This window comes from Pelmatolapia mariae, linkage group LG4, assembly GCF_036321145.2.
Source record: "Pelmatolapia mariae isolate MD_Pm_ZW linkage group LG4, Pm_UMD_F_2, whole genome shotgun sequence".
NCBI classification, from domain to species: Eukaryota; Metazoa; Chordata; class Actinopteri; order Cichliformes; family Cichlidae; genus Pelmatolapia; species Pelmatolapia mariae.
Genome location: NC_086230.1, coordinates 23,155,899 through 23,182,352, shown reverse-complemented (window position 1 = coordinate 23,182,352; position 26,454 = coordinate 23,155,899). Strand labels below are relative to the sequence as shown.

At 41.6% G+C, this 26,454-nt stretch overlaps 1 protein-coding gene across 4 annotated transcripts in view; it reads right to left on the bottom strand.

Annotated features, from left to right (window-relative positions):
* Positions 1–26,454, bottom strand: part of sdk2a (sidekick cell adhesion molecule 2a) — an 85,316-nt gene that overhangs the window by 23,936 nt on the left and 34,926 nt on the right. For all 4 annotated transcript variants that reach the window (XM_063471951.1, XM_063471953.1, XM_063471952.1 and 1 more), the window contains exons 2-15: positions 15,751–15,910; positions 14,101–14,207; positions 13,688–13,835; positions 9,578–9,711; positions 5,764–5,875; positions 5,147–5,337; positions 4,812–4,895; positions 4,478–4,672; positions 3,889–4,005; positions 3,445–3,612; positions 2,571–2,673; positions 1,394–1,570; positions 973–1,109; positions 113–260 (exon numbers count right to left, since the gene is read on the bottom strand). In XM_063471951.1, coding sequence (XP_063328021.1) covers positions 113–260; positions 973–1,109; positions 1,394–1,570; positions 2,571–2,673; positions 3,445–3,612; positions 3,889–4,005; positions 4,478–4,672; positions 4,812–4,895; positions 5,147–5,337; positions 5,764–5,875; positions 9,578–9,711; positions 13,688–13,835; positions 14,101–14,207; positions 15,751–15,910 — 1,981 coding nt within the window. The remainder of the gene's footprint in view (positions 1–112; positions 261–972; positions 1,110–1,393; positions 1,571–2,570; positions 2,674–3,444; positions 3,613–3,888; positions 4,006–4,477; positions 4,673–4,811; positions 4,896–5,146; positions 5,338–5,763; positions 5,876–9,577; positions 9,712–13,687; positions 13,836–14,100; positions 14,208–15,750; positions 15,911–26,454) is intronic.

Below are 26,454 nucleotides of genomic sequence, written 5' to 3'. Positions count from 1 at the left end.
GCCCTCAAAGTGCAACGCTTGTCTCACGGCCAGTGTACACATTAAGAAACACAGTCTACGAGCAATATTCTTAACATTCAGCAGATGCATAACAGCTAAGTGCAGCACCCACCGGTCAGTCTCTTTGCTGAACTGGCCTCTGCCCACGTCATTTACGGCACACAGGCGGAACTGGTATGAGCGCGCCGGGATGAGGCCACCAACAGTAACCCCAGTGGACTCTGGCTCAATGTTGGCCAGCAGCACTGTCCAAGGCGCATCTGAGATAGAGAGGACACACATAAAGATAAAGCTGTGAGCAGTAGCTAGAGAATGATGAATGACCTTGTGAGGTCATTAAGACTCTTGAGAAAAAAAAAATCTCTCCACTACTTGCGAACTTAAATTTAAATTCATTGTTATTTCTGACTATCACTGCACACCACTGTTTCATTTTTTCAGTAATAATAGTGCAGCTACTGATAAGAAACAAATAATTTATTTTGCATAAAGTCCCTCTAAATATCAAATTGCAATTCAATTATCCAAAACCCAGATCCCATCTGCATCCTCAGATTCATTTTCCTTATAATGAGTTGTCATCTACTCAGTTAGCCTGAGCTTCGATGAGAAATGGTTGAGCAATTTAGTCTCAGTGGGTGAAAACATTCCCACTTTTTTGATTTTATCAAGTGAAAGGAAGATAAGAGTATTGGACAGCAACACAATTTGGTCTCCCTGTTCATTTGTAAGGAAACGCACAAGTGAGGCAATTGAGTTATACAGATTGAGGAATGTATGAGAGCGTGCAACTGCCAATTTTAGATACACAATTGAAATGCAATATAATAGGAGGGATTGCAAATTAGTGTTCCCATTGAGAATAAACTAGCAATATCACCTTCGAAATTACTAATAAAACTATTACATTTGTGAGTTTGCATTAGGTGTGCATGGTTAAAGGTGATAGAGGTGCTTGGTGGAAAAACTCACTGTTTTCTGAGACCTCCAGGATGTAGCGGATAAGGGGGCTGTTGCCATCGAAGGCCTGGGCCCACGTTAGGTTGATGGCCCTTTTCTCTGTGGTACTCAGAACTGCTATTGGGTTTTCTGGAGCATGAGGTAACTGCCTGTACGTGTAAATGTGGGTGAGAGGGAACAAGTGATAAGAGAAATAGAATCAGACAAGAAGGCAGAAAATAACAGAACTGAACAGTTAGAGTGAGAGTGAGGCATTGTAAATATTAGAGGGGTTTGATGGATTAGAGAGGAGAACAGTGATAAACCACAACAGTGGAGGAAACATCCATCCATCATGTCCTGGTCACATGTAAAAGAAAAAAAAAACAGAGGAAAAAAACCCAACTAAAAACAGCACGATAAGACTGGGGAGACATTGGGTAAATATGCAAACCTGACTCGGAGGTGGGCGCTGCGAGAGTCATTGCCACCCACCGAGGTCACCCTGCAGGTATATGTTCCAATGTCACCCGACCACGTTTGGGAGATGTGCAGGGTCCCATCAGGATCCAGACGCAAACGTGGGGAGGTGTTCACGTCAATCACAGTGCCGCTCTTCTCCCACACATGTCTGAAAGCACGTGCATGAGAACGTAACTATGTTACCCACGAAAAAACAGACACACACATACGCAAACTTTAACACTTTACAGTTAAAGCAAATTTGTTTGCCCTTTATAAGTTCATACGCCAAACACAGAAGGTGCTAGCAACAATGAAAAGTGCTACAAAGCTGGCAGCAAAGTGTTTGGATCAGAAAAATCTCTCTCCGTGTCACACGTGCAACGCACAACTTATCATCCACGGATTTCACTCCTCGTTATTTAACCCACCCACACATATGGACACCCCCCATTACATGCGCACATGCATGCAGGCATGCAAATATTAGGAGCTCCCGTGATTAATAGCGACTATTCGGGCTCTGCAGCTAATCTCCTCTGTGTTGCGTTTAATTAAAGGCGCTGTCTGAAGTTATTACTCTGTTTACATATTCATCTGTTTACCCTGCAATCTGATCAATGTCGTAGGCCCACAGGTGACAGGCTCTCTAATCACTGGGCTCCATAGACATCATTTCACTCCCTCTGAGACAGATGCCTGTACACACACTCTGTCATGCTCAAGACTGTCTAAAGAATGAGGGAAGGCAATGGACTAATTCCTAAATCTGACTCCAAGCGTTTCGGATGCTTCCCATAGGAAGTCTTCTAAGGGTGGATAAACACTATGAGATCTCTTGCAGATTTCATAAACTAATTAAGTACAACACTGATGCCCAAGCTTGTTCGCAAGGCTGGGAGTGATTAAAAAATATGGGATGGCCTTGGCTCAGGTAGTAGAACAGGTTGTCGGCAGTTCCCATTGTTGACATGATCTCTGTCAACTCCATATGCCAAAGTGTCCTTGGGCAAAACATTAAAATCCAAGGTGATCCTAATGGCATGTTACTGGTGTGTGAACGTATACTGCTCTTTTTGAAAGGTGCTATTTAATTGCACAACATTTACTTACATAAAAAGAATGAGGAGTAAGACCAACAAGGAAAGAGAGCATATTCCAAAAATTACCTTACAGTGACACTGGGATCATGGGTTACACCACAGGTCATAACAGCCTTGGTCCCTTTAATGACACTCTGGTCTTGTGGCGGTTTAGTGATGCGGGTACGTGCTGTGAAAATGCCCAAAGGCTGTTATTCAGAGACTGTTTGATCAGTGAACTGAACAGAGATTACAGGAATTGGTCTCATCTTTCACTCAATATCTCTCTGAAATAGCATAAATTATTTTCTATTTTCAATTGGCAAAGTATTTTGCAAGGTTTCAGAGACAGGTAATGTGAATTTAGTCACAAAAATGAGTTCACGTGTAAGTCGAAATATCTTGACAATGACCTCTAGGAGAAAAAAAAAAGCATGTACTTCTTCTACAATTTGACACGTCATGTATTTAATAATAACAATACCAAAAAACACATTTTCTCCTTTTATTTTTTCACATATTCCAAAGGTCTAGACTAGGTCTCATCGTTTTCAGCAAGTTATACAAGTGTTGAACAATGTAAAAAATAAAGAAAGAGATATTAAAATAGAATAAGCACACACACATATATATATATATATATATATATACATACATATATATATATATACATACATACATATACATACATATATATATATATACATACATACATACATATATATATACATACATACATACATATATATATACATACATACATACATATATATATATATACATACATACATATATATATATACATACATACATACATATATATATACATACATACATACATATATATATATATACATACATACATATATATATAAATAGCTTAGATCACACAGTCTTATGATGTGTTCCAAAAAACTTCTATTCTGTTCTACAGAGGGTGTCCACTTGCTGTTACGCTTACCCCAGACCAACAGGTCAGCTGAAGCCTCGTCAATGCCCCTCGAGTTACTGGCCATGCAGGTATATGTTCCAGCGTCAGACAGGTGGGAGGGGCTGATTAGTAAGCTGCCCGATTCCAGCAGGGTGAACCTGGGCAGCTGGACCGATCCACTGGCCAAGACACGTTCACCTGCAGGGAAGGGTGGAAGTGATCGATGATATGGGAGAAAGGACGGGGAACAAAAAAAAGGAGGGGTGTGTGTGGGGAAAGAACAAGAGAGATTAGAGTATTGGAGAAATGTCAGGGAAAACAAACAGAAGGGAAAGCAGCATAGCAACAGTAAAGAAATACAGCTTGTTTGGAGAAAATATATATTCTGGATCTTTTTTATGGCTCTTGTCTAACTGACGAGTCAAAATGCAGCATAATAATCTCCCCAATACCTCATGCTGTTAGCCCACGCACCTTTCTGCCAGGTGATGGCTGGCCGCGGGGCTCCCGAGGTTTCACAGTGTAGGATGACTGACATGCTGTCAATCACTGCACTGTCAGAGGGGCCAGCGGTTATGTTAGGAGCAATACCTGGATGGGGAGGGGTCAGGCACATGAGACACACGCACAGACACAGAGAAAAACGCATACGTTCAAGCAAAATCAGGTAAGACAGAGGTGATAATGAGAGACATAAACAGCTTTCGCCCTAATAAAGCAGGCAGCAGCTGAGAGCTTAATGGACTTGACAAAAGGGGCAGCTGTCAGGTCTCATTCTCAGGGACAGCTCTGAGAATCTGACAAGGCGCCTCCGTCTCTCTGCTTCTCCTGCTCATTCTCTCATTCAAAAATAGGCAATAATTGCCCGAGCATCCAAGGCTGACAAATCTGTCACTGCAAAGAGATATATAGATAGATGGGTGTAGAAAGGGAAGACAGAGAGAGGGACAAGAGAGGATTAGGAAAGAGAAGAGAGGAAGGACGGAGCTGATACCGAAAGACAAACAGAATGAATCGGCAGACGTGTGGATAACTTTGAAAAAAAATTTCAAGGGGGACATACTAGTAACGGCAAGGTAGGTGTTTGTCTGGATCTCTCCTGCTAGATTGCGAGCAAAGCACTGAAACATCCCTGTGTCATCTGGCAGGAGACCGTTGATCTGTAGACTGCCTCCTACCAACACCCTGTACCTGGGGATCTTCACCGGGCTGATGGGCACTGCATCTTTATACCACACTATCTCTGGCTGTGGTGTGCCTGCAGAGGGAGGAAAGGATTTACTTATTTTTTGTCTCTGGTCACTGTGACCCTGTAGTCCATTTTCTTTTCTTTTTTACTGCTTTTTTTTAGTTTTTCACACATGCAGGAGCATAGTGGAAAAAGAAACACCACAAACCTCGAGCCTGACAGGGGATATCCACTACCTTCTCCATTTCTGCGCTGATGTGACTCGGCGGCTCTTTTACAAACAGAGGATATTCTGTTCCGAAGAAGAAAAGTGATTACTCGCTAATAGCCTTTAAAAACAGCTCCAAAAATAATGCGTGCTTTTTATCATCACCCTCATCTGGCAATAGAGCATTTGCACGACTTTATATAACAGCATTAGCGTTAATACTGAAATATAAACTTTGAATGGAGACTCTGAAAAGTATCTCAGCTTGAAGATCAGCACTGATCATTTAGGCTAAGCTGCTTTCTGTAGGGTCAAAATGTTGTAGCGTTGTTTACCGAGAACATGCAGGTAGGCCCCGGCTGTGACGGAGGGGACACTGCTGCTCCGAAGTGACGCTTCACACTCATAGTAGCCACTATCGCTAACTGCAGGCAAGCTGATGACCAATCTGCGGCCAAAATCGCGAATCCCTGTATTGACCACTGCCCCATCTTTTCTCCAAGTGATACTCATTTTGACAAGAGGCCTGAAAAAGAAAAAGATGAAAAGGAGAAAAAGAGAGCAAGAGACCGAGAGCGTGGTTTTTAATATAGATTTATATTCTGTTTCAAGGTTACAGAGCACTGGGGGAGCAATGGGATACATCTGTCATTCTGATTAAGTCTTTGAATTTGAGATAATAGTCAGAATTCAGAACCGGGATTGTGCAAGATTGGAAGAACAGAGTGAACCCCCAAATCAAAGGGAAGAATGGAGGAGAGGTACAAAATGAGAGATGTGCAAAACACTTTTTATTATGTTCAAACAAAAGATTCCAAGATTCATTTAAATCACAAAATATCAGATGCGGGGGTGGGAGAAGGTGGTGGTGTTTTGATAATGTGTGAATGCCTGACTGTGTGTATTTGCAGTCTCCTCCTCAGGATCTGCATGTCTCTTTGTGAACATTTACCTTGCATTGGCAACACACTCCATGATAGCTTCGTTTCTCCCGACTGTTACACTGGTGTTCTTTGGGGGGATGATGATGGAGGGGGCAATGGGGTCTGCGGGTCCTCCCACATCTATCACACACACAGAAACGCACAAAAGTGAAAGAAATCTTTAAATTGCATGCCAGTCTCAGATTAAGCCTGTGCCTCTGCCTGATATAGCCAACTGAGCATGGCTAGATCCTTACACAGAGACTGACAATTTGTCACCATCACAACCAAGTAGCCAGCATGCTATCAACCAACTATTAACGCCCCTGTCTTTACTTTAGATCCTCTTTCTAGTGCACACAGCATTTACTGAGCATGGTGTTAGCCCAGGTGTTAAGAAGCCATTATGTAACATAATTGAGACAAACAGAAAAGGCGATTAAATGCGGCACCATCACTCACGGGTTTCACAGAGCCTCCAGCCAACCATCGATTCACTGCCCTCAATCAGTGATCTCTCTCTGAATCTGATCTCATTTTCCCCCCACCTCCCCGGAGTACGGGTATGGGCCTGTGAACTTGTATATGTCTGAGTGATTGGACATTTACAGTGTGTTGTGTGCGTGCATCGCTTTGAAGTTCGTTTCCGGATGCCTGTGTGAGACGATTTTCGGGCTATTTCAGGTTAATAAGGGCTCTAATTAAGTTTTTATTATTGTTGTTGTTATTTTGCAGTACCTGATTATAAATCTCAACCTTTTCTTGCTCAGTCCTGTAGAATGTCCACAGCACTGTAGCAATGCTTCCTCTACAAACACTGACTAAAAATAGACCTCCTGTTAGTTATTACCACTTTGACTCTACTCGCCATGTGATTACTGCAGTCTCCTGATCATCAGTCAAATAAATACCTAAAAAAAAAAAAAAAATATATATATATATATATATATATATATATATATATATATATATATATATATATATATATATATTTAACAAATTAAAATGCAAAGCATCTTCAAAATCTTTTTGCATAAATTCTTCTTCATGCAAATCAAATAAATACACGCATTCACAAAAGCTTGGCTATCATTAATTACATTAAGCTGTGCACTTTCCAGAACATAACATTGAAGGAAATAACAAACAACACAAAATTAACATGCTGCTGACATTTTCTCAGAACGAATTCAACATTTCAAAAACTAAAACATTTAATTTAACGCCAAAGAATTCCCAAATATTCCCAAAGATTTTCTTCATGGCAGCACAGAAATTTAAAAACACAGACACACAAATAAAAAGCGAAAGCAAAAATCATTGGTAGGACGTTTGATAGACGGAAATAAACAGATAGAAATGTTTTGCAGTCATCATCTCGGAAATTTGATGAGCAGTTAAATGTTTTGCTCATTTGAACCTTATTCAAAATTGCTTTTATATTTCTAGGCAACAAATTACCTATTGATTAAATGGTAAATACATAAAATTGGTGGTACTGCAGCAGTCTGAAGGCTTGGTATTATTAATTAAATCCTTTCATCAACGTGATACAAGTATCATTTTGAGTACATTGTTGACATTATTAATAATCAGCATAATGAAGACCAATCAATCCATCTATAATAGCTGCCTTTTAGTCCCTAGAAAGCTAAAACACACAGAAAAAAAGAATTAAACATGCTGCAATGATTTGCCTTTGTCCAAGAGCTTAGTGAGGAAAAATCTGAGCGACTTGGTTCTGCAGTTACTGGCTATACTTCTGTGAGATTACAGAATTTGGCAGGTCCATGTAAATTTTGCGACTAATTAACAAGCAAGACTTTGTGTAAGGTTTGACTGGCATAGGTTTCAGTCGAGAAGTAAGTGTGAAAGTGAAAAATGAGAAGAAAGAAACTGATGGAAAAGAGTCACTCAAACAGCATTAATATTAATCTTCTACCAAGAAGATTTAAAGCTGAAAATCGCCAAGATCACATATAATTTATGAATGATTTATTAATTAGAACTCTTGACAGAGTCATGTTGAAGCTGCTGAAAATGTGATGATTGGCATGTTGTGTGAAGTACTCGCATTTACACAGAGTGGCTGTTAACACTTTAATTTCGATTTGAGTTTTACTAAATGTTTAACAAATCTGTGTAAACACAGAAATTGAACAGTTTTGTTTAATTAAGTGAAATGCCCCACATATTTGGCTGGAAATGTAGCCCGTGTTTGCCAACAACGCAGCAAAAAGTGGGATTCCATTTGACTTATCAAAGAACTCATTTAATTTTCCAATAGACACGACTGGTTCCTCAGCACACGGTAATTAATGCATTGCAGTTCATGAACTCCCAGTGTTGAGGATACCTCAAGTGTGTAATGCAAAAATTGATGTGGTGACTTGCATAGCAAATTCTCACTACTAAGGGTGCCACCCTGTTTACATCTGTCTGTATCTAAAAACAACTGTAAATCCAAGTCAACTACAGAGCAATTCACAATCTAAGGAATATTAAAAAGGATGCCTGAATGTCTGCGTGCATGAAGCTTTATCCGACTCCAGTTCGCGTTTCACTATTACACCCAGCTCTGTCTCATTTGTATGCTCCCTTAGGAAGATGGTGCTCCCTCTACTGCATATTGTTTAGTCTTTTATCCAGAGAATTGCTACAACGAACAAATGCAGTTGTAAAATTAAATAAATAAACTTATTGGCTTTCAGATGAACTACAACGGTGTTATCTGCAAGGTCAGACTGGGTGATATCCAGTGATATCTGATCCCCGGGGATTGCTGTACCGTGCGTGTTGAGCACTGAATTACAAATGCTGCATTAAAGATATGATGAGCAGATGCTGGCTTGAGAAGAAAGCTGTCATTAAAAGTGCGCAGAACAAACAGTTTTTAATTTTCAATATTACAGTTAACATCCCACTGTAAACCCTGTGGTGACATTTATCACAGTTACTGTCATGTGGAAATATTGTCCAGATAGCTAGAAAAACACACTGAGTGACTCCTTTAATTGGGTCGTCGAGGTAGGCGAAGAAAGACTGATTTTGTTGAGATGAAAGTAAATAAAAGGCGGGAGCATTTGTGTGACTTTGTTTAGATAAGAAACGGTGACAGTAGGTGGGAGGATAAGGAAGCGGCAGGTTCAGTTAAACTACATAATGATTTGACTTAAAACCATGCTTCTGCCGCCAATGCCGAACTTTATTTGAAATTGTGCACATGTGGGTTTTATAATTGAGGCCGACCTTCTGCTTTGATTTGTGTGTTGATGTAGGCGTGTGTATGCTTAATCATTCCCTGTGTGCTCAGCGTCATTTTCCTGAATTCATTTTTGGTTTTTTTGTGAGGAGGATTTCAACCGAAGGTGTACTTCATGGGGCCTTTCTGCCTTTTCACAGAGGTGCTGCTGGAGTTCCACCTAAAACATTGTAATTCACCATTGAAGTCAGAGGTTGGAGGAGGCCTTGGAGAATAAGAAGACATCTATTGTGCTGCAGGTAATGAGTATGATAAGCATGTATTTTTTAGAAAGAGAAATCGGGAAATAAAGAAAGCACCTGTCAGTAGAGGGCGCTATCTCTGTTTCTACTGTTTTTGGCTGAGCAACCTGTTGTGTTGCCACTGTGTTAAATAAAAATGTGTATCTAAGTGATGCGCCAAGAGGAAATACACAATTTTAAAAAAAACACAACCCAAAACTACATTTTCATCTGCAACAACATGTTAATGCAGTCGACTGATGGCACAAACAATCTGCTGCGTCTTTCACTCTGTGGGCGAAGAAGTCTGTTTCCTGTGTATACGCATGTACACATGTATGCGCACGTATGAGTACTTACTCTCCACTGTGAGAGTGATGGGCTGACTGGTTTTGTTCTCCCCGTTTTTATCATTAACTGCCTGGGCATAATAACGTCCTGCGTCAGGGGCCACGGTGGACAGGATGACGAGCGTGTTGTCCAGGGCGATGGCACTGAGTATCCATGCAAATAAAAACACGCATTAGTTTTAAGGACAGTGCATTAGTGAATAATAATTCCTGCAACAATCACCCTAGTCTCAGAAAGCTACAAACTGCCTTTAGGTAGTGTGCAGCTGAACCAAATTAAGGTCACCAATTTGGCTTCCAATTAAAAGGTGCTAAGAGTGGTCGATAAGACTAGAAATTTCCAGTCCATTTCATTTCAGCCAACTGCTGTACATTGCAAAATTCATCCTCAAACAAACTCAAAACCGTACATTCGCACACATAAACACATTAACAAGCACACAGAAACACTCAAATCATTAAACCAGTGAGTAGTTGTTTCACACAGTCAATAAATCTGAAGGGTAAACTGACACACATACGCATACATATCACATAAATTACCATTGAAAAGAAGCAGAGAGAGACAATTTTACGAGCACTTCTCTCTACAATATACCACAGTGTGTTTAGGAAATAACTCAGAACATGTCTTGCTTTTTATAATCTGCTTAATATATAAAGTACTTCATTAAAGGGTTCACTGTCATTTTAATTGTTATAGATCCCCGAGGGTTTCTACAGAAACACACTTGCGGCCAGTCTGAGTTTCGTCCATGGAAGCAGTTGCTTGGCTGGCTATTGATGCTGTTGGCTATTTCTCTTAATAGTTTAAGACAGCTTGGTGCAACTAATGAACTTTGACTTCACCATATTTGAGGTATACAAAAGACATCAGGATTCATCTTTATGCAGTTCTTCCTGGTTGATAGAGATTTGAAAAGAAAGTTAAAAAGCGGTGAAGTAGTATGTAAGGTTTAGGCTCTCACAACCGATACCGATGCTGATATTTGGTTAAAAAGCCATTGATTCAGACATATTTCCTTAACATTTGCTGGTTGTGACATCTATGCTTTGTAAGGACTCAAATAACTACACACAGTAATTATTCATTCATCCTTATTGAGATGATATGATAATGCAGTTTAAAAAATAATGAGTTTTTATTGTTTCAAGTGGATTACTCATTTATAGATGTCCCATTTTGTCTGGTTGTTGTATTTGTGGCATTCCCTATTTTTTGAATGAGGGAAGCGAGCATAAGAGGGAGAATACCTTCTGGTTGACAAACTATGCAACATCATCAGTCATGGTTGAAGGGTGTTTCTCTTCTTTACTTTTTAAATTTGTATATTTCTTGGACTGAAATATAGGCAAATATCAAATATTGGCTCTATTTCACAATAAATATAACAACCGCTCGACTGGTTATTTATGCACTTAAAATGGATTTTTCTCACGGTAATTGCATTTGTGGTATTTATGACAATTTTCAGAAAATACACACACAAAAAACATGAATGTGTAAAAGGTGCAGTTTTCAAGTCCAATCTTTTCTGTCACTGCTGTGGCCCAGCACCCTCTTGAATGACTAAATGTAGGTTAGGGTGATGGTTTGGTGAAAATGAGAGCTGACGCCAAGCATGGGGCCAGATTAGGCTCATTGTATCTGCCAGCATCCACCTGATCGGTGCAGGATAAACAGACAGACTCCTGGACAATTAGGAGCTGAGGCTCTTACAGACTCAACAGACACTTAAAGAAACGCACATTGATACACAGACACACACCTGTGAATATCAATGTGGCCTGACACAAAGCGAGCAAACAAGCGGTAAATGTAGAGTATCCTGTCAGTGACTCACATTGTCACGGTGCAAAGTTTCACTGCTTTGCTTCTAATAAGATCCAGCTCTAAACAACACGATAACTAGCTCTGGGATTGGTTGGACATTCATGGAAAGGACAGAGGTTTTTCTTACAATATTCCTCAGTGCTTCTACTGCAACTTTTACAGCTGGACTCAGACAGCACTTTCACCAAATCTATGCTTTAACCAACAACATGCAGCCCAGGGTAAACGTCTTCATGTCAGCTATGACATGATGGTGATCATAGATAAGGAGGTGCTTTCTGTAAAATTATAGACAGCCTACATCTCTTTTCTGGAAAACAAATATTAATTTCACAGTTTTTATTAAGGAATATTGGATATCTTAACATAATTCAAAAAACAGAAACAGATAAATAAAGAAAAATCCACTACACAGACTTGCACTTGGAAATGTGTTTTCCAGTTGCAACTGGCCCTGTGTGAAATGTGTCCTCTGAACCTAATAACTGGTTGTGGCAGCAAGAACTGCAATCAAGCATTTGTGATAACTGGCAATAAATCTTTGAGATCGCTGAGGAGGATTTTTGTCCCACTCTTCTTTGCAGAATTGTTTTAATTCCACAACACTGGATGGTTTTCGAGCATGAACAGTCTGTTTAAGGTCATGCCAAAGCATCAAAATTTGACTGAAGTCTGGACTTTGATTGACATTTATTTTGTTTTTTGTAGCCATTCATAGGTGGGCCTCTTGTCCTGCTGCATTACCCAAGTGCGCTAGAGCTTCAGACGTTCTCCTTCAAGATTTTCTGGTAAAGACCAGAATTCATAGTTTCATCAATTAGGGAAAGGCCTTAAAGTCCAGGTCTTAAAGCTGCAAAGCAGCCTCAGACCACCACGCTGCCACCACTATGTTTGATTGCTGGTATGATGTTTGTTTAAAACCAGATATATCAGAACTCGAACCTTCCAAATAGTTCTGTATTGATAGTCCACAGAGTATTTTCCTAAAAGTACTGGAAATTATCAAGACATTTTTTACTAATGTGAGATGGGCCTTTGTGTTTGTCAGCAACGGTTTTCATCTTGGAACTCTTAATGATGCCATTTTTGTCCAGTGTTTTTTCTATTGTGGAATCATAAACACTAACCTTAAATTAGGCGAGTGAGGCCTGCAGTTCTTTAGATGTTGTTCTGGGTATTTTTTTTTGGGACCTCCTAGATGAGTTGTTGATGTGCTTTTGCAGTAATTTTGGTTGGCCTACCACTTCTAGGAAGGTTGACCACTGTTACAAATTTTCTCCAATTGTGGATAATGGCGATCACTGTGGTTTGCTGGAATCCCAAAGCCTTAGAAATGGTTTTATAACCCTTTCCAGAATGATGGCAGTTGGTGAACTGGTTTCTAATCCGTTTCTATAGTTTGTGGCATGGTGGTTTTTTGAAATCTTTTAACCTACTTCACTTTGTCAAACAGGTTTTACTTGATTTAGTAGGTCTGGCAGTAATCAGGCCTGCTTGTGGTTAGTGAAATCAAACTTAGCCTTCCAAAAATGTGGTTAATCATAATTAATTTTTGATTTAACAAGGGGGGAAAATACTTTTTCAGTTATGTTTGGATAGCCTTTTTCCCCCTTAACAAATGAAATCATCATTTAAAAACTGTTTGAAATACATAATACGTAACAAATATGTCAAAAACTAAGAAATCAGGAGGGGGGGAGTACCGTATACTTGAACACAGTATACTGGCACCAACTCTGCAAGATATGCACACACACACACACACACACACACACACACACACACACACACACACACACACACACACACACACACACACACACAGACCCTTCAAGACAGAAATCTAACCAGGGGTGAGTGCTGTCAGTCAAACCTATCATCAATTGAGGCCTTTTGTCCAATTTTGTCTAATTGGTTCCTCTGCTGCCTGCTCTATCTCTACCCTTCAATCATTCTGCCTGCAAAGTCAATAGGGCCAATATAATAACCCGCTTTATCACTGAAAGGCGATTCAATGATGAACACAAGGCCTGCGCCAACATTCGTTCATCAACTATTCTGCTCAACTTCACTCATGGTGTGGGGGGATTGGAAAAAAAATCTGTGAGCAGTATTGAACCGCTTAGAGTTCTCTGAAGTGAAAGATATTCTACTTCAACAGCTCTGCATTCATCTACAGCTCATATATGAGAGAACTTTCTGAGACAGGCACAGAAAAACACAAGTAAGATGCATAAATGTTTTGTCTAAACTAAAGCAATCAAATTGGGGTGAATGGAGACTTACATGCGACTGCTGGAGGGAATCTTACGCCCATCTCTGAACCAGGTAATCTGGGGCCTGGGGAAACTGTGTATACGTGGTGCACGGATTAGAGCACCCTCGCCCTGGGACACAGTTTGAGACCTCTCACCCTCCACAAAACCCCCCATATCTAGGAGACATAAAAAGTGAGTTAAAAAGAGGGAGACAGAGAAAAGATACTAGAACAGAAAATTCTGAAAATGCCTGCCAGCAAAAAGGATGGAAATAAACAATTGCCATTATTAGCATTAATGTTATGTACCTTTTTCAAAAGCTAAGCGCCTTAAAACAAAGTGACTCATCCACATAGTGTGCTTGACGAGCTTTTCACAAAAACAGTGTCTTGCCCTTAATCTGCCAGAATGGAGGATGTATAGAAAGAATCCTTTACTCACAGGCAACCTGCACTTCAGTGCTGCACTGCATTATAGCACCAACTCGGTTTCTCACAATACAGCGGTAATGGCCAGCGTGCGATCGGTCCAGCGAGGGGATCAGGTACCTAATGGGCACACGCAACACAACTGCAATTAGTCATCATCAGCATGACAGACAGCAACATTTGTCATCTTGCTGCTATTATCACCCACACTCAAGATGCTAAATTAATTGACATGTTTCAGTGGGCACCTGAAGCGGTGCCTTAATGACATTCCTCTTTGCAATAAGACATAAATGGTCTAAAAAAAGGAAAATAACAGCGCATCTTTGAAGTGTTATTTGCTGCTGATGTAATCCTGGACAGTGGATAGTAAACCAGAGAAGGAAGAATGAAATTTTAATGTAGAGATAGCGCAGGTCCTGACTGGCAGGACTCACAAAACGTGATTCCTCCATCTTCAGCCTGATGAATCAAACAAGCACCAAGCGCATGTTCTGGCCATCCACAGCTCCGTCTCTCCCCCTTGATGTGCATTCATGTTAGATGGTGGATGTGAAATACTAGCAAAATAACCTAAACAGTTACTCCCCTTTAACTGGTTTGCTACAGCCACTTAGGAGTGTAGCTTCCACCCCAGCCATGTTCCCCCCTGCACTGCAATTCGGGGGGTAAGGGGGGTGGGGGGTCTGATTAAATGGATTCCAGTTCTCCTCTTTGATCAGGGCTGGTGAAGAATAACAAGCAGAGGGCTGGCCTGCAAGGCAGACCCAGAGACTAAGCCACGTGAGAGCGCAGCCAAATGCTTAGGAAAGACAGGGAGAGAAGAAAAAGATGAAGGGGAGAGAGAGGATGTGTGAAACAAGGTAGGTATAACAGGCAGCGAAGGGATGGTGGGGAGGGGGGCAGCGATAGCAATCAGACACTACCACCTTAGCGTGTCTGTCCATGTCTAGGGTTCTAGTCTGACTGTGAGTGGAGTCTAGGAAACTGTGCTAAAATTGGATTGAAAGTGACTTTCACTGTGGACTGCATCTGTCACCTGTTAACTCGCATGCAGGCATAATGCAACACAAGCATACTGTACATGTAGAAGTGGGCACACACACACACACGCACAGAGGACTTGTTAGTGCAGGGTGAACACTTCTTTTACCACGCTGAGTTGTTCCAATAATTCAACATTGTGTTTAGAGGCTGAAATATGTAATACGAGGTGTCCAGAACAACTCCAAAATAAGTGAAAAAGCATACTACAGCTCACCGATCAAAGTGGCCCATCCACACCATATAAGCTGATAAAAAAAGAATTTGCATTGTCTGATTTTATTACGCCAGTGATAGTTTCAGCAAACCGCAAGAGAGGGGAGAGTAAAGAATATTTATCTGCACACACCATCTCGGAATGTTGAATGCAGTGTGAGATACAAATCGGAATAAATTTGATAATCCCTTGAACACAAGATGCTATGTTTCAAGGGAGATATGCAGCCAAATCAGTCCTGAATAAATCCATAGAAATGAGTTTGGAATATGAATAAAAATGAGCAATTGTGCTATTAGTTACAATTAAATGCCTCTAAAATGTCCTCATGTAGTAAGATACTTAGGGTTAAGATAAGGGAAAAAAAGAATTATTGCAGGCAAGCAAGGTTGCATTCCTCACCTGTATTCCAAGGAGAAACGTGTAAGCTCAGTACCATTGTAGATCCATTTGAATTCCAGGGGCCAGCTGCCCTCAGCCATGCAAGTAAGAACTAGGCGATTTCCCTCCAGGTGAACCTGGGTCTGAGGAGGCTCCATCTTAAAATAAGGTGGGACATCATCTACCAGAAAAAGAAAGAGGAGAAGAAGAAGAAGGAAAACTGAGTCATATAAAAACATAAAGGAAAAGATGAGTAAAAAGGAAGAAAAAGAAGGAAAAAGCGAAGCAGCTGAGTGAGGGTAGTAAAAATGGCAGTGATTCAGTGATTCAGTAACCTCTGCGAGGAGACACAACACAATTTGAGCAATTCACAGGGAAAAAAAGAGGGCTCAGAACAAGCTATTTCCATTTTTCTTCTGCACTGATTGGGAACTTGAAGGTCAACAGAAAAGCTTGCCAAAAAGCACACGGAATAAGTTGTTACCGCGAAAGCAGCTTACTCCTTTATTTCAAATTGAAATGTGCTGGCATAGAGGTAGAAGAGCAATTTGTGCAGCAGAAGAAGTGTAAATGAACACTTCCATACCTCTACATCAGTAAAAGAGGATGGGGAGGGAGACAGGCAAGAAGAGCGAGATGGAGGGAAGGGGGAAGAGGAATAGGCCAAAAGCAGATGGAGAAAAATACTGTGAAAAACAAGCAAGCTAGAGGTGGAGAGAGTGAGAAATTAGGAAGCGTTGGGGGGTAGGGGTGATAGGGGCTGCTTTAGAAAACACAAAGTTTCCCCGTCTTAAAATCCTTTCTGTGACAGGATGAGTTATACTCTGTGCCTCCCTTCATTTATCTTTATAGTTCCCTAATGCAGCCAGATTATACAGGCCTCATCCACAACACTGCACACAGCCAGTACAGCCACAAAAAGACTTTAAGGTGATATGCAAGGTCCAGGGCTGAGCTTGGAGACAAAGTGCTTTCATTTGAGCTGATGAAAAAGGCATGATCAGACCTATTGATCTGTCTGCCTCACGAGCCATGGGCGACACTGAGCTGATTGTGCCAGTGTTTGTGGCGGGCTAATTAAAGTCTGTATTAATAGCTGCAGTATGCCGCTGTGGCCTGGAGCATGCCTGGTTCTGTGTCTACTAGCTGACTCACTCTCATGGCTGATTACTGGAGCCACCCTTGCTCTCCGCACCCATATGCAAGTTCACAGCCAAGATTTATGGCAGTAAATGCAGAGGATGGTGTGGCGGAACTGGGTGAACGTGAGGGCAGCCTTCGCTGGGCAGAGAAGGGGATACAGCAAATTGGACCTGATTGAAACAGAAAATAAAAGAATGACTATGCACCTTTGTGTTTCACGTCGGCAATCATGCTTGCCACAAATCACACACTATGCTTAGCTGCAGCTTAGTCCATTTTCTATCATACAAAAAGATCAAAACTTGCAATTTTTTTTCTTCTTTTTTCGATTTGATAAAACTACCTGGGTAATCCATTCTTTCTACCACCCTTACATGAACTTTTCAAAAACAAACACTGTTAAACCCAACAGCCACTTGAAACTGATCTTTGTCTGAGCCCAAATGGAGAAGCCGTCCCTATTTTTCCCCAGACACTAGCTGCTGAGTGGTGGCTTTGCTATAATTCCATCCTCTAGTAAATGCATTTGTACTTGACACAGACACACATATCTGCACATACACACACGGAAAATCCCAAAACATACACTTATGGCTGAATAAACACACACCCAACCACTTCCAGCTGGTTTGGGGTTTGGTGGCTATGTGCACTTAGCGGCATGGCTCCATCAACAAGCCACCATTAGAGACCTGCACATGCAAAACCTAAACTCACACATCGATCGTCTGGGGCAATACATAATACCGACTTACTGTTGTGAAATTGTGGACTGCGGAATTGAGTGCCCTGTAATCACCACCGCAGTTACCTGTTTCAGCACCATTCATGCATTCACATTTTTTTCTGCCTCATATGACACATTCACACGAGCTCTGATAATGACTCCCCAAACACTGGTTATCTGTGGCACTTGTGACCAATTTCACATCTAGAGCAAAGTGTATATTTTCAGGACCAAAGCCAGCACGAACAGGAAATAAGTCTTGCATGACATAAGTGTGCAGAATTTCTGCTGCGTACCCCAAGAAATGATTGCTATCCACACAACACCCAGCTGAAGTGATCTTCTTTTTGAGACTCTGTAAGAACTTAAATGACCTGTGACCGCCAACAGTTCTTAATGCTGACAGAAGACAAGGTCAGCTCCTCTGAAGACTGGCCTCTGGGATCTAATGAGTTTCCAGTGGAGAACCTCTTGTCGGATGCGGATTTCTCTCTCCCTCACTGTGCTTTCTGAACTTCACAGTGAAACACTGAGGACACACGCTGCTGATCCATGTTGGTGTCAGTGGTAGGCTCTGCATGTGTGGTGTCAATGGCAGGATTACATTTTCAAGTGTGTTTCTGTTTTCTTTGCATGTGTGTGTCAGCCATGGCAGAAAAATACACAAGTGTGAATACATGCACTGTCATTGCATAAGTCAAGGTCAGGATGACTTTTTCTTTGCATGTGAAAATTGACACGCATGCTCTTACAGGAGCACAAGGTTCTGTCAATACAGAGTGTGCACATTATAACACTCAGCATGTCAGGACTCAATGAAAAGTATTCTTCTTAATTTTTATTGTTTAGCAAGACAAATGCGCTTTGGCTTTGACATATCAGCACAATCTACTTCTCATCATCAGTCTAAATAGGTTCATCTTGCCCAGCAATGAATACTAAAAAGAATACTTAGCAGCGAGTGCTGGTTTTCTGTTTGTTTTCACATTTGATAGGCACAATAGAGTTTTAAGATTTGGGGTTCAGTTCAACACTCTGGTGTCACAGGTAATATTTCTCTTAGGGGTCATCTCTTTTTTAAACCACTGTGGCCTTGTGGAGAAAATTCTACAGTATAATAGACTTGCACACACATATTATATCCACTGCATTCAGAAAGTGTTCAGATTCTAATTTAATTCACATTTAGCTTTCTTATAGCTCAATGCTAAAATTTCTTTATGCCTAAATTCAGTTTTTTTATCACTCCTCACAAATCACCCAGAAAGACAAAGAGAACTTTAAAAGCATTCTTAAAATATTAAAAGAAAAAGCACAGAAAACTATTATAGACCCCTTGCTATGACAAAGGGTGTGAATTAGGTTTGGGTTTGGCATGTGCATAAAATTTAACTTCAATCTCTCATTTTTTTTTGCCTGATTCTCTGTGCTTCAGTGAAAAATTCCAGGAGTGGCCTCCAAAAGACCTAAACATAAGACATCAGTAGAATATATGATATTTCCCAGAACTTGGCCAAGCTAAACTGAGTAATCAAGGAAGGAGAACCCTCGTAGGAGAGGTGACAAAGAACCCCAACATCTACTTCTGAGGTCCAGTGTGAAGGTGGGAGAAACAACACTGCACTGATTTTGGGGTTTTATGGTAGTGTGAGGAGACAGATGAAGTCTCTTCTCAGTGAAAAACATAACAGCAAGCTTTGAAGTTGCAAAAGATTACCTAAGGGAGTCTCAGGATGTGATAAACAAGATTCTCTGGTCAGATAAAACCAGAACTTTTTTAGCCTCAGCTCCTAACGTTACATTCTGAGGACACCAGACACATTACCGGCTAGGCTCATTACCTGCTTGATGCCATCCCAACAGTGAAGAATAATGGGGGCAGCATCGTGTTGGTCATGGCTGATGAGACGCTATGGAAAACAAGTCAGAGTGTCCTTAATGCAAACCTGTTCCAGAGGATCTCAGAATATAAGTGTTTAAGGAAGCTGAAAAGTTTTTTTCTTCCAGAGACTGGAATTAGCCAGAGAACAGTTCCCTTCCTATGAAGCATGAAGTGATAGTGCGGTGTTTGGCAGGTGCACAACATTGTTACCTGCAGGTTTCAAGTCCAGATGGAAAGCTAGGGGAAATTCCTTATAGAGGAACAATTCTTACACCACTATGACCAGAGGTAAAAGCTAACTGAAGCAAGCAGGTCTATGGATGACCGAAAACTGGCATGGAAGGACCAGGAGGGCTTTTATAATGTGGCTGCTGTGCAGAGCAGCTGCCCCTAACAGTCAGTCTGCACCACCACAGCCCATTCACCACAGATATAAAAACACCTTATTCTAACCTGACAGCTGAGGTTGAATGGTGGCATGGCTCCAGCCGGGTCCCCCGCTGCATACACAGAATTTTAATGGCAGTGAGACAAAGACCACAGGCACTGGGGTAGCTTTATAAACCAAAGGCCATTGTGCTCCCCATTGCACCATGCTGGCATGCAATCACACAAACGGTGTTCACATTCAGCTTTTGTCTTATATTCATTCTCTAGCTTTTTTTTTTTTTTGCCTAACCTTCTTACCCCAGCTCCACACCAGCAGCAGGGAGCTCTTCTGACCTCTGTTTAATCCTCAGCCACCTGCATTTGAGCCGACGTAACAGCATCCTAGCTGGCACTTGGCTCAAATGCATCTCTGATATTCAGCTATAGTGGTTAGCGGTGCCTGTTTCCTTTGAAGGCCCATTTGTATTCATTTCTCACTCTACCTTGGAATCTCAACACAAATGCACTCATTCTGTATATGTGTGTATAACTTCCCACCTTCAGTCCACCCATGGTGCATCATGTCATCCTGGAATATTTAGAGCTGTCATTTAGGCTCTTGAATTGGACCTTAAGATACGAAATGGGTCATGGTTACCCTCTGATGGGGGTTATGCAACTGTCATGGCTATGACCTTGGCCTAGTAATGGGATGGTGTAAGGGCGTGGGTTGCGGGGTTGATGGAGAGGGGTTAAAAGCATTTTGAAAGCTGATGAAGCTCTTCCCTTATGAATTCGCACATACAGAAGAACACTGACACACGTGTATAATAGATTGTCTTAATATGGTGCTTCACGAGTTGAGATAAAAATGCTGGAGTGAGGATACAGAGCTCTTTTAGAAGTCACATAAGCGCACACTCCTAAAAAGTGTATATACCCCTCAGTGCCCCACCACCACCATCACCGCCCACCTGCCCTTCGGAACATGGTTGGTTCTGAAGGTGAGGTTGATCATGAGGTGCCGTCACCGTGACAGCAGGTACCTTGTCGATTTACACTCTATCACCAAGTCGAGTCACAAAGCAGACCGACACTAAAGGAAGAATTAAGCAAGAGATTGAGTGGGAGAATACAGAGAGAAGGAAGCGAGAGCGGCATTGAAACAGATGGTTAAAAGAAACACAGTGCTTAATGATAATGTCAAAGATAGATTGAGAATTGGTGTAAAGAAATGATGAGATGAGGAAAGTGACAGTAGGGAGGAGAGCAATGAAAAGATTGAGGAGAGTGTCCTCCAACACAAGGCACCAAGGTGAAGTGACCCATTACAGTAGAAGTCAAGCAAGCACGCCAGACCTGAAACAGGAAGACGAGATGAAGAGCCTTCATTTAGAGAAATGGCCCATAGTTCAACATCTGTATGTGGTATTTGATAGGTTGATATCCACCAACAACTCCTGCTTATGCTCTTTTGTTCGCAATCCAGAATGAACAAGCCCCCTATGAGATCTTATGCTGTGGAAATATAGAACCTGTGACATTCTATTTAAAGCTCATATACTCCTATAATTATGCTCTCTGCTTGGAGGAGGAAATGAAGAGGGAATATGGATTTTTCATGTCAAGTTGATCTGAATTTTTGAATTATTTTTTTTTCTTTTTGATGCAGCACCCGCTTTGATGTTGCAGAAAGAGTCCTCAGGTTGCTACAGATGAAATGCTGCCTGCATCCCAGCTGTGTTTAGTGGATTGCCATGGGTTAATTGATGTGTAATTGATGTGATTAATTGAGGTGTAATGTACCGCGGTGACGTGTCTGGGATCCTACCCGCTGCAGGGCCCGTGTGTGTGTGTGTGTGTGTGTGTTGAGGTGTGCCTGTGTGTCTACAGGAGGCTAGAGCAACACAATTAGAAGCAGTAGCATCCAGCCAACAAATGGAGATTTAATTAGGAGTGAAGACGGAGCGGGAGGCCAGTCAATGGGCAGCAGATTGAATTATCTGGACACACACTCCAGCCGGCAGCGTGGACAAATTCACAGTCACACACACACTCAAACGCACACACCCTTTCTGTTTGGAATTCTTCCCTGTTTGCCTCACTGCTCCACTGAGTGCTTTCCTCTACCTCTCTGCTATGCTCTGCCTGTCTCAAACTATCTTCCTCTTTTTGATTTCCTCCTCCTTTTTTTCTCTTCCCATCTTAAGTTTCTTTTCTTTTTTTTCTCCCCCCTTTCACCACAATAACAGTTTCCTTTCTGCATGTTGTGACTGTCTCTCTTTCTCGGCAGCCTTGATCTCTCCCAGTACAGTCGTTTTCATACTTTCTTTCCCTGGCCTCTCATCAGTTGTCATCTCTCACACACTCTTACTCTCCATGTCCCTTCCTTCTGAGCTCTCTGCCAAGATGTCTCTCCATCTTTTTATGTCTCTTTGCACCCCTCCTCACTCTGTATCCTCTATTCTTTAGTCCCACTCTCTCTCACTTTCCTTACCAGTGTTACTGAGTCACTAGCAGTATATTGTATGGCGTACCGAGGGACATGTCTGTGATATCCAGGAGCCTAATTAGCAAGTCCAGCTCCTGGCAGAGAACACGGCACGCAGAGGAGCACAGGCACAAGGCCCGGCATCAATTAATGAGACCTCGCACACCCACAACCACCATTACACACCCTCTGCAGCATCGAGTCTCTAGTCAGCTCAACCTTGTCCGATGAGCAGTAGAGGAAACCGCAGATGAACAACTGTAGCTAGATTTAAGAAAGTTGTGTCTTTAATCATCAAGGGATAGTCATAGCACTGTACAAGATAAAGCTGGGAATCCTCCCTGACTTTGTGGCACTCAAACAAGATTTATGCACTGCAGCAGCGAGCTGTGAACATAGCCTTGCATCCAACAAATCAATGTATCATAGAAATGTACGCTAGACACAAGGCAATTTCTTCCTTTCAAAGGACAAAATATATGAAACTGTTTTGGTCTTAAGGAAGTGAGGTTTGGAGAACTCTTTTGGGTTCAGTGCAATGGGAAATGATCCAGACTTCCCACCTGGTGTAGTGTGACTGACATCACAGTATTATTTCCCAGCTGTGACAGACAGCCTCTACAGTTTGGAGGAAGAAGTGAGCCTTTGTGCGCAAGATCACATACACGTATCGTTATGACTTTCCCTTTTTTTCCTACCCACTAGAGAGAAGGCAGGTGGTTGTAGGTGGCAGAAATAGGTACACATTTTTACTTGATCTTTGTGAGATCTAATTGATATTTTTCAAAAATAAACCCAGAGAAAGCAATACAAAATAGATAAATGCCAGTAAGTGAAACAAGGAGCAAATAGAAGAAGAAAAAAAGGACTGTAAGAGCATCATTGGGAACAGGAAGAGAGGTAGTCTTTTCTCAGGGAATGAGAAGGTTGAAAACAGGCCTAAGTGAATTGAAAAAAAGAAAGTAGGGCGAAGACTAATGGAATAAATAAATAAAATAAGCAAGCGCGTTGAAATGTGAATTCTACAGGGCCCCGGGTCATTAGAGTTAATACTGTGCATAATGCCATCTGCCGCGATTGTTTACACTAGGCTGGATAATTAGATCCTAATTAGTAGATGGTATGGTGGGGGAAACATTATTTCACACGCACTGAGACAGAGATAATCAGATCCACCTGCAATGCTTCCTTGCCTGTCCATCTTGGGACCTGTGGGCAGCTCAGCAAAGATGCAGCTATTAGACAAGTCTTGATTTAATTGCTTGATGCGTTAAACAAATCTGGGCCATTTCCCCTCATCATTAACATACAGATAAACTTGTACGCTTTTGGACTCACTCTCTTAACAATCTGAAAACCGGTGTGGTACTTGTACGCCTCTGTCCCTCATGCTCCTGTGTGTACAGGTGTGTCCCTGTGCATAAAAATGTGTGCTCACATTCTCAACCTCGCGTGCTTGTGACAGTGTGTCTTTAAGATAAAGACACCAGAATTTTTATGAGGCTGAATGCGTGGACTCAAACTGCCATGTCCCATCCGTGCTTTTCTCCCCAACCAAACCCTTTGAACCTCTGAATGGGAGCGATGCCACTGGCATGCTAATAGTGTTTTGCTAAGTGCAAGGTATCACGGTGCCTGCCATTATAATATATGCGCGTGGAATAGCTGGTGATTGTGATTCTTATCAGTGTGGCAGAGTGCATGGGCGCCAAGCAGTGAATGGCAGGGGCTGGCAGTAAATGTTAATGGCAGAGAGCAGCTGACAGAAAAAAGAATTATTATCTCCCTTCATTACATTTACACGGCCTGCCTGTCTGTCTCCCTTCCTTCCGCTGAGCCCAGGAGTGAACAGCAATCAGTGTTGGCAATGCTTTATTTACCTGTTTTGCAGAGAACAAACACCTTCTTTGGTGTGAATGCATAATCCACTCAGGGACTGGGAGTTTCTCACACTTACGATAGGTCAAACAGACTCGATTACTTGTGAGCAATAACGGGTCTTTGACGGGAAAGAGTCACAGATATTATATTAGAAGAGCCAGAGAGTGTATGGAAGGTGGAATACATGCTTGTTTTCATGTTTTCTAATTTTGGTAAGTCTGACGTGTAGCAGATGCTCCCACGGGGTGCCCTGTGCTCCTACTAGGCAGTCTGTGGGAGCACAGAGCCCCTGTTCCTAATTGAGACCTCTGGAATGTAAGAGCTGACAGAACGGAGCTTGTCACATCACTCCCTGCCCAGAACACATTAAAGAGAGGCCCACGACCATTATTTTCTTCCAACATCCATGCTGCTGTAGCCCACCAAGTACTTCTCTGTGTGGTGTGACAGCTACACCCCCCCCCCCCCAATTTTGAGTTCCTTCAGATGGCCACTCAAAACTGCCAGCCTCCGTGCAGGTCACTCATCTGACCTCTGAGACATCAACACAGTTCTCTTCGCCGATTCTTTTCGCTGAAGTGCACGCGCACCTCAAGCAGGAGGGAACACAGAGGAGAAACACAGCTCTGTGGCACTGTCTGAAGACAGGCAGCCAGCACTACGCCAGCAGGCAGACAAAGATCTGAACACACTGACATTATGCTAATGGTAGCGTTTGGCTGGTTCTTACATGACTTCACACCACATTGCTCATCTCAATTACCCGATACAGTAACGGGTGCTGAGTGGGAAGCGTGCAACTTGAACAAAGCAGGAAAAATTCGCAGTCAGAAATACTAATTGTTTCGCGCTCTTCTTGACAATCCTTTAAGATTGTTGTAGTGCCTTGTTAAAACTGCTGCGCATAACAACGTCCTATGTGAATACTATAAATGTGTGCGTGCTTGCGAGTGAAAATAATGAATAATGATTAAACGCTTAATTTTTACAGACCACACAAGAAGATTAAAGGTGTGTTTTTCTCCTCTCTGATTAGGTAAGTATACAATTTAAGGTAACAAAGCAGAATATCTGTCCTCTAAATTTGATTACATACAGCATTTGTTACACACACACACACACACACACACATCTATGTACCTTACCACCCATCTCCTTCAAAAATGCCTGTCATCGCTTCTCCTCATGATTAATGCAACAAGCCAGCATTTCTACTTGAAAAGACTGTGTCATTTTGATCTATAAATTGCAATCTACCTCACAGGAAAACCATACCCCTTAATCAATAGCTTTTTTATAACACTCACAACATAACTACAGCTTTGAGCCCGGTGCCAACAATGCTATCTAATATATGAGGCTGATGATGTTTTTCTAATTATACACTTAAACCCGCACTCAAAACATTGCTCCAAGTGCTGCAGTGATATTGGCAAGGATGTTTTCTTCCATTTTGGAAAACAGCAAAGATTAAGAACCAGAATCTAGCCTGTCCCGTCCTAAACCTTTAACTCTCTACACTGCAACATACCCAGTTCCCATGCAAAGGAATGTTGAGTGGAAAGGTGCTAGGAAGTTTTAAATTTCTGAAAGTAAAAACCAAGGTTAGCTCTATTTGTGGCACAGTCTTATACATATGCAAGTAGCACTTTATGTACAAAAAGGAATTACAACCACAGCAATTTTAGTCTTCACACAATGTCATGTATATCCTGAAGGTTATCGTTAGAAATTACATAAATTTAAATAGCAACACCATCTTTCATCAGGTTAATGTATTCAGTGAGCATTTTTTTTTCACCGCTGTGTTATTGAAATGTTCCCACCAGTGCTCTTAACACGCCAGTGTAAAAAAAATCATGTTGGCAATTCTCTGAACTTTCTCCGCCTCTAAGGACCTACAAAGTGGAGGGATTGACTGCTGTTGGCTGCAATAGCACACTGAAATATGTGCAGACGATCAAGCAGATATGGCATAATGTTACTGGCGCCCAAGCAAAGGCATGAGTGATTTGAAGGCTTAATGTGGCCCTCCACACCACACAGAGTTATAGCTTGTGATTTGCATCATAAACGTCTGTTAAATTTCCACTTTTGGAAATGAATATCGTTAAATGACAACCTGACAGGGAGCCAGATGGGGGAGGTAGGAGTGACACTTTTTTTGCATTCATATTTTCCACTCATGATGGGACCTAATTCCATATTACTACATCTATAAGCCGTGCATAA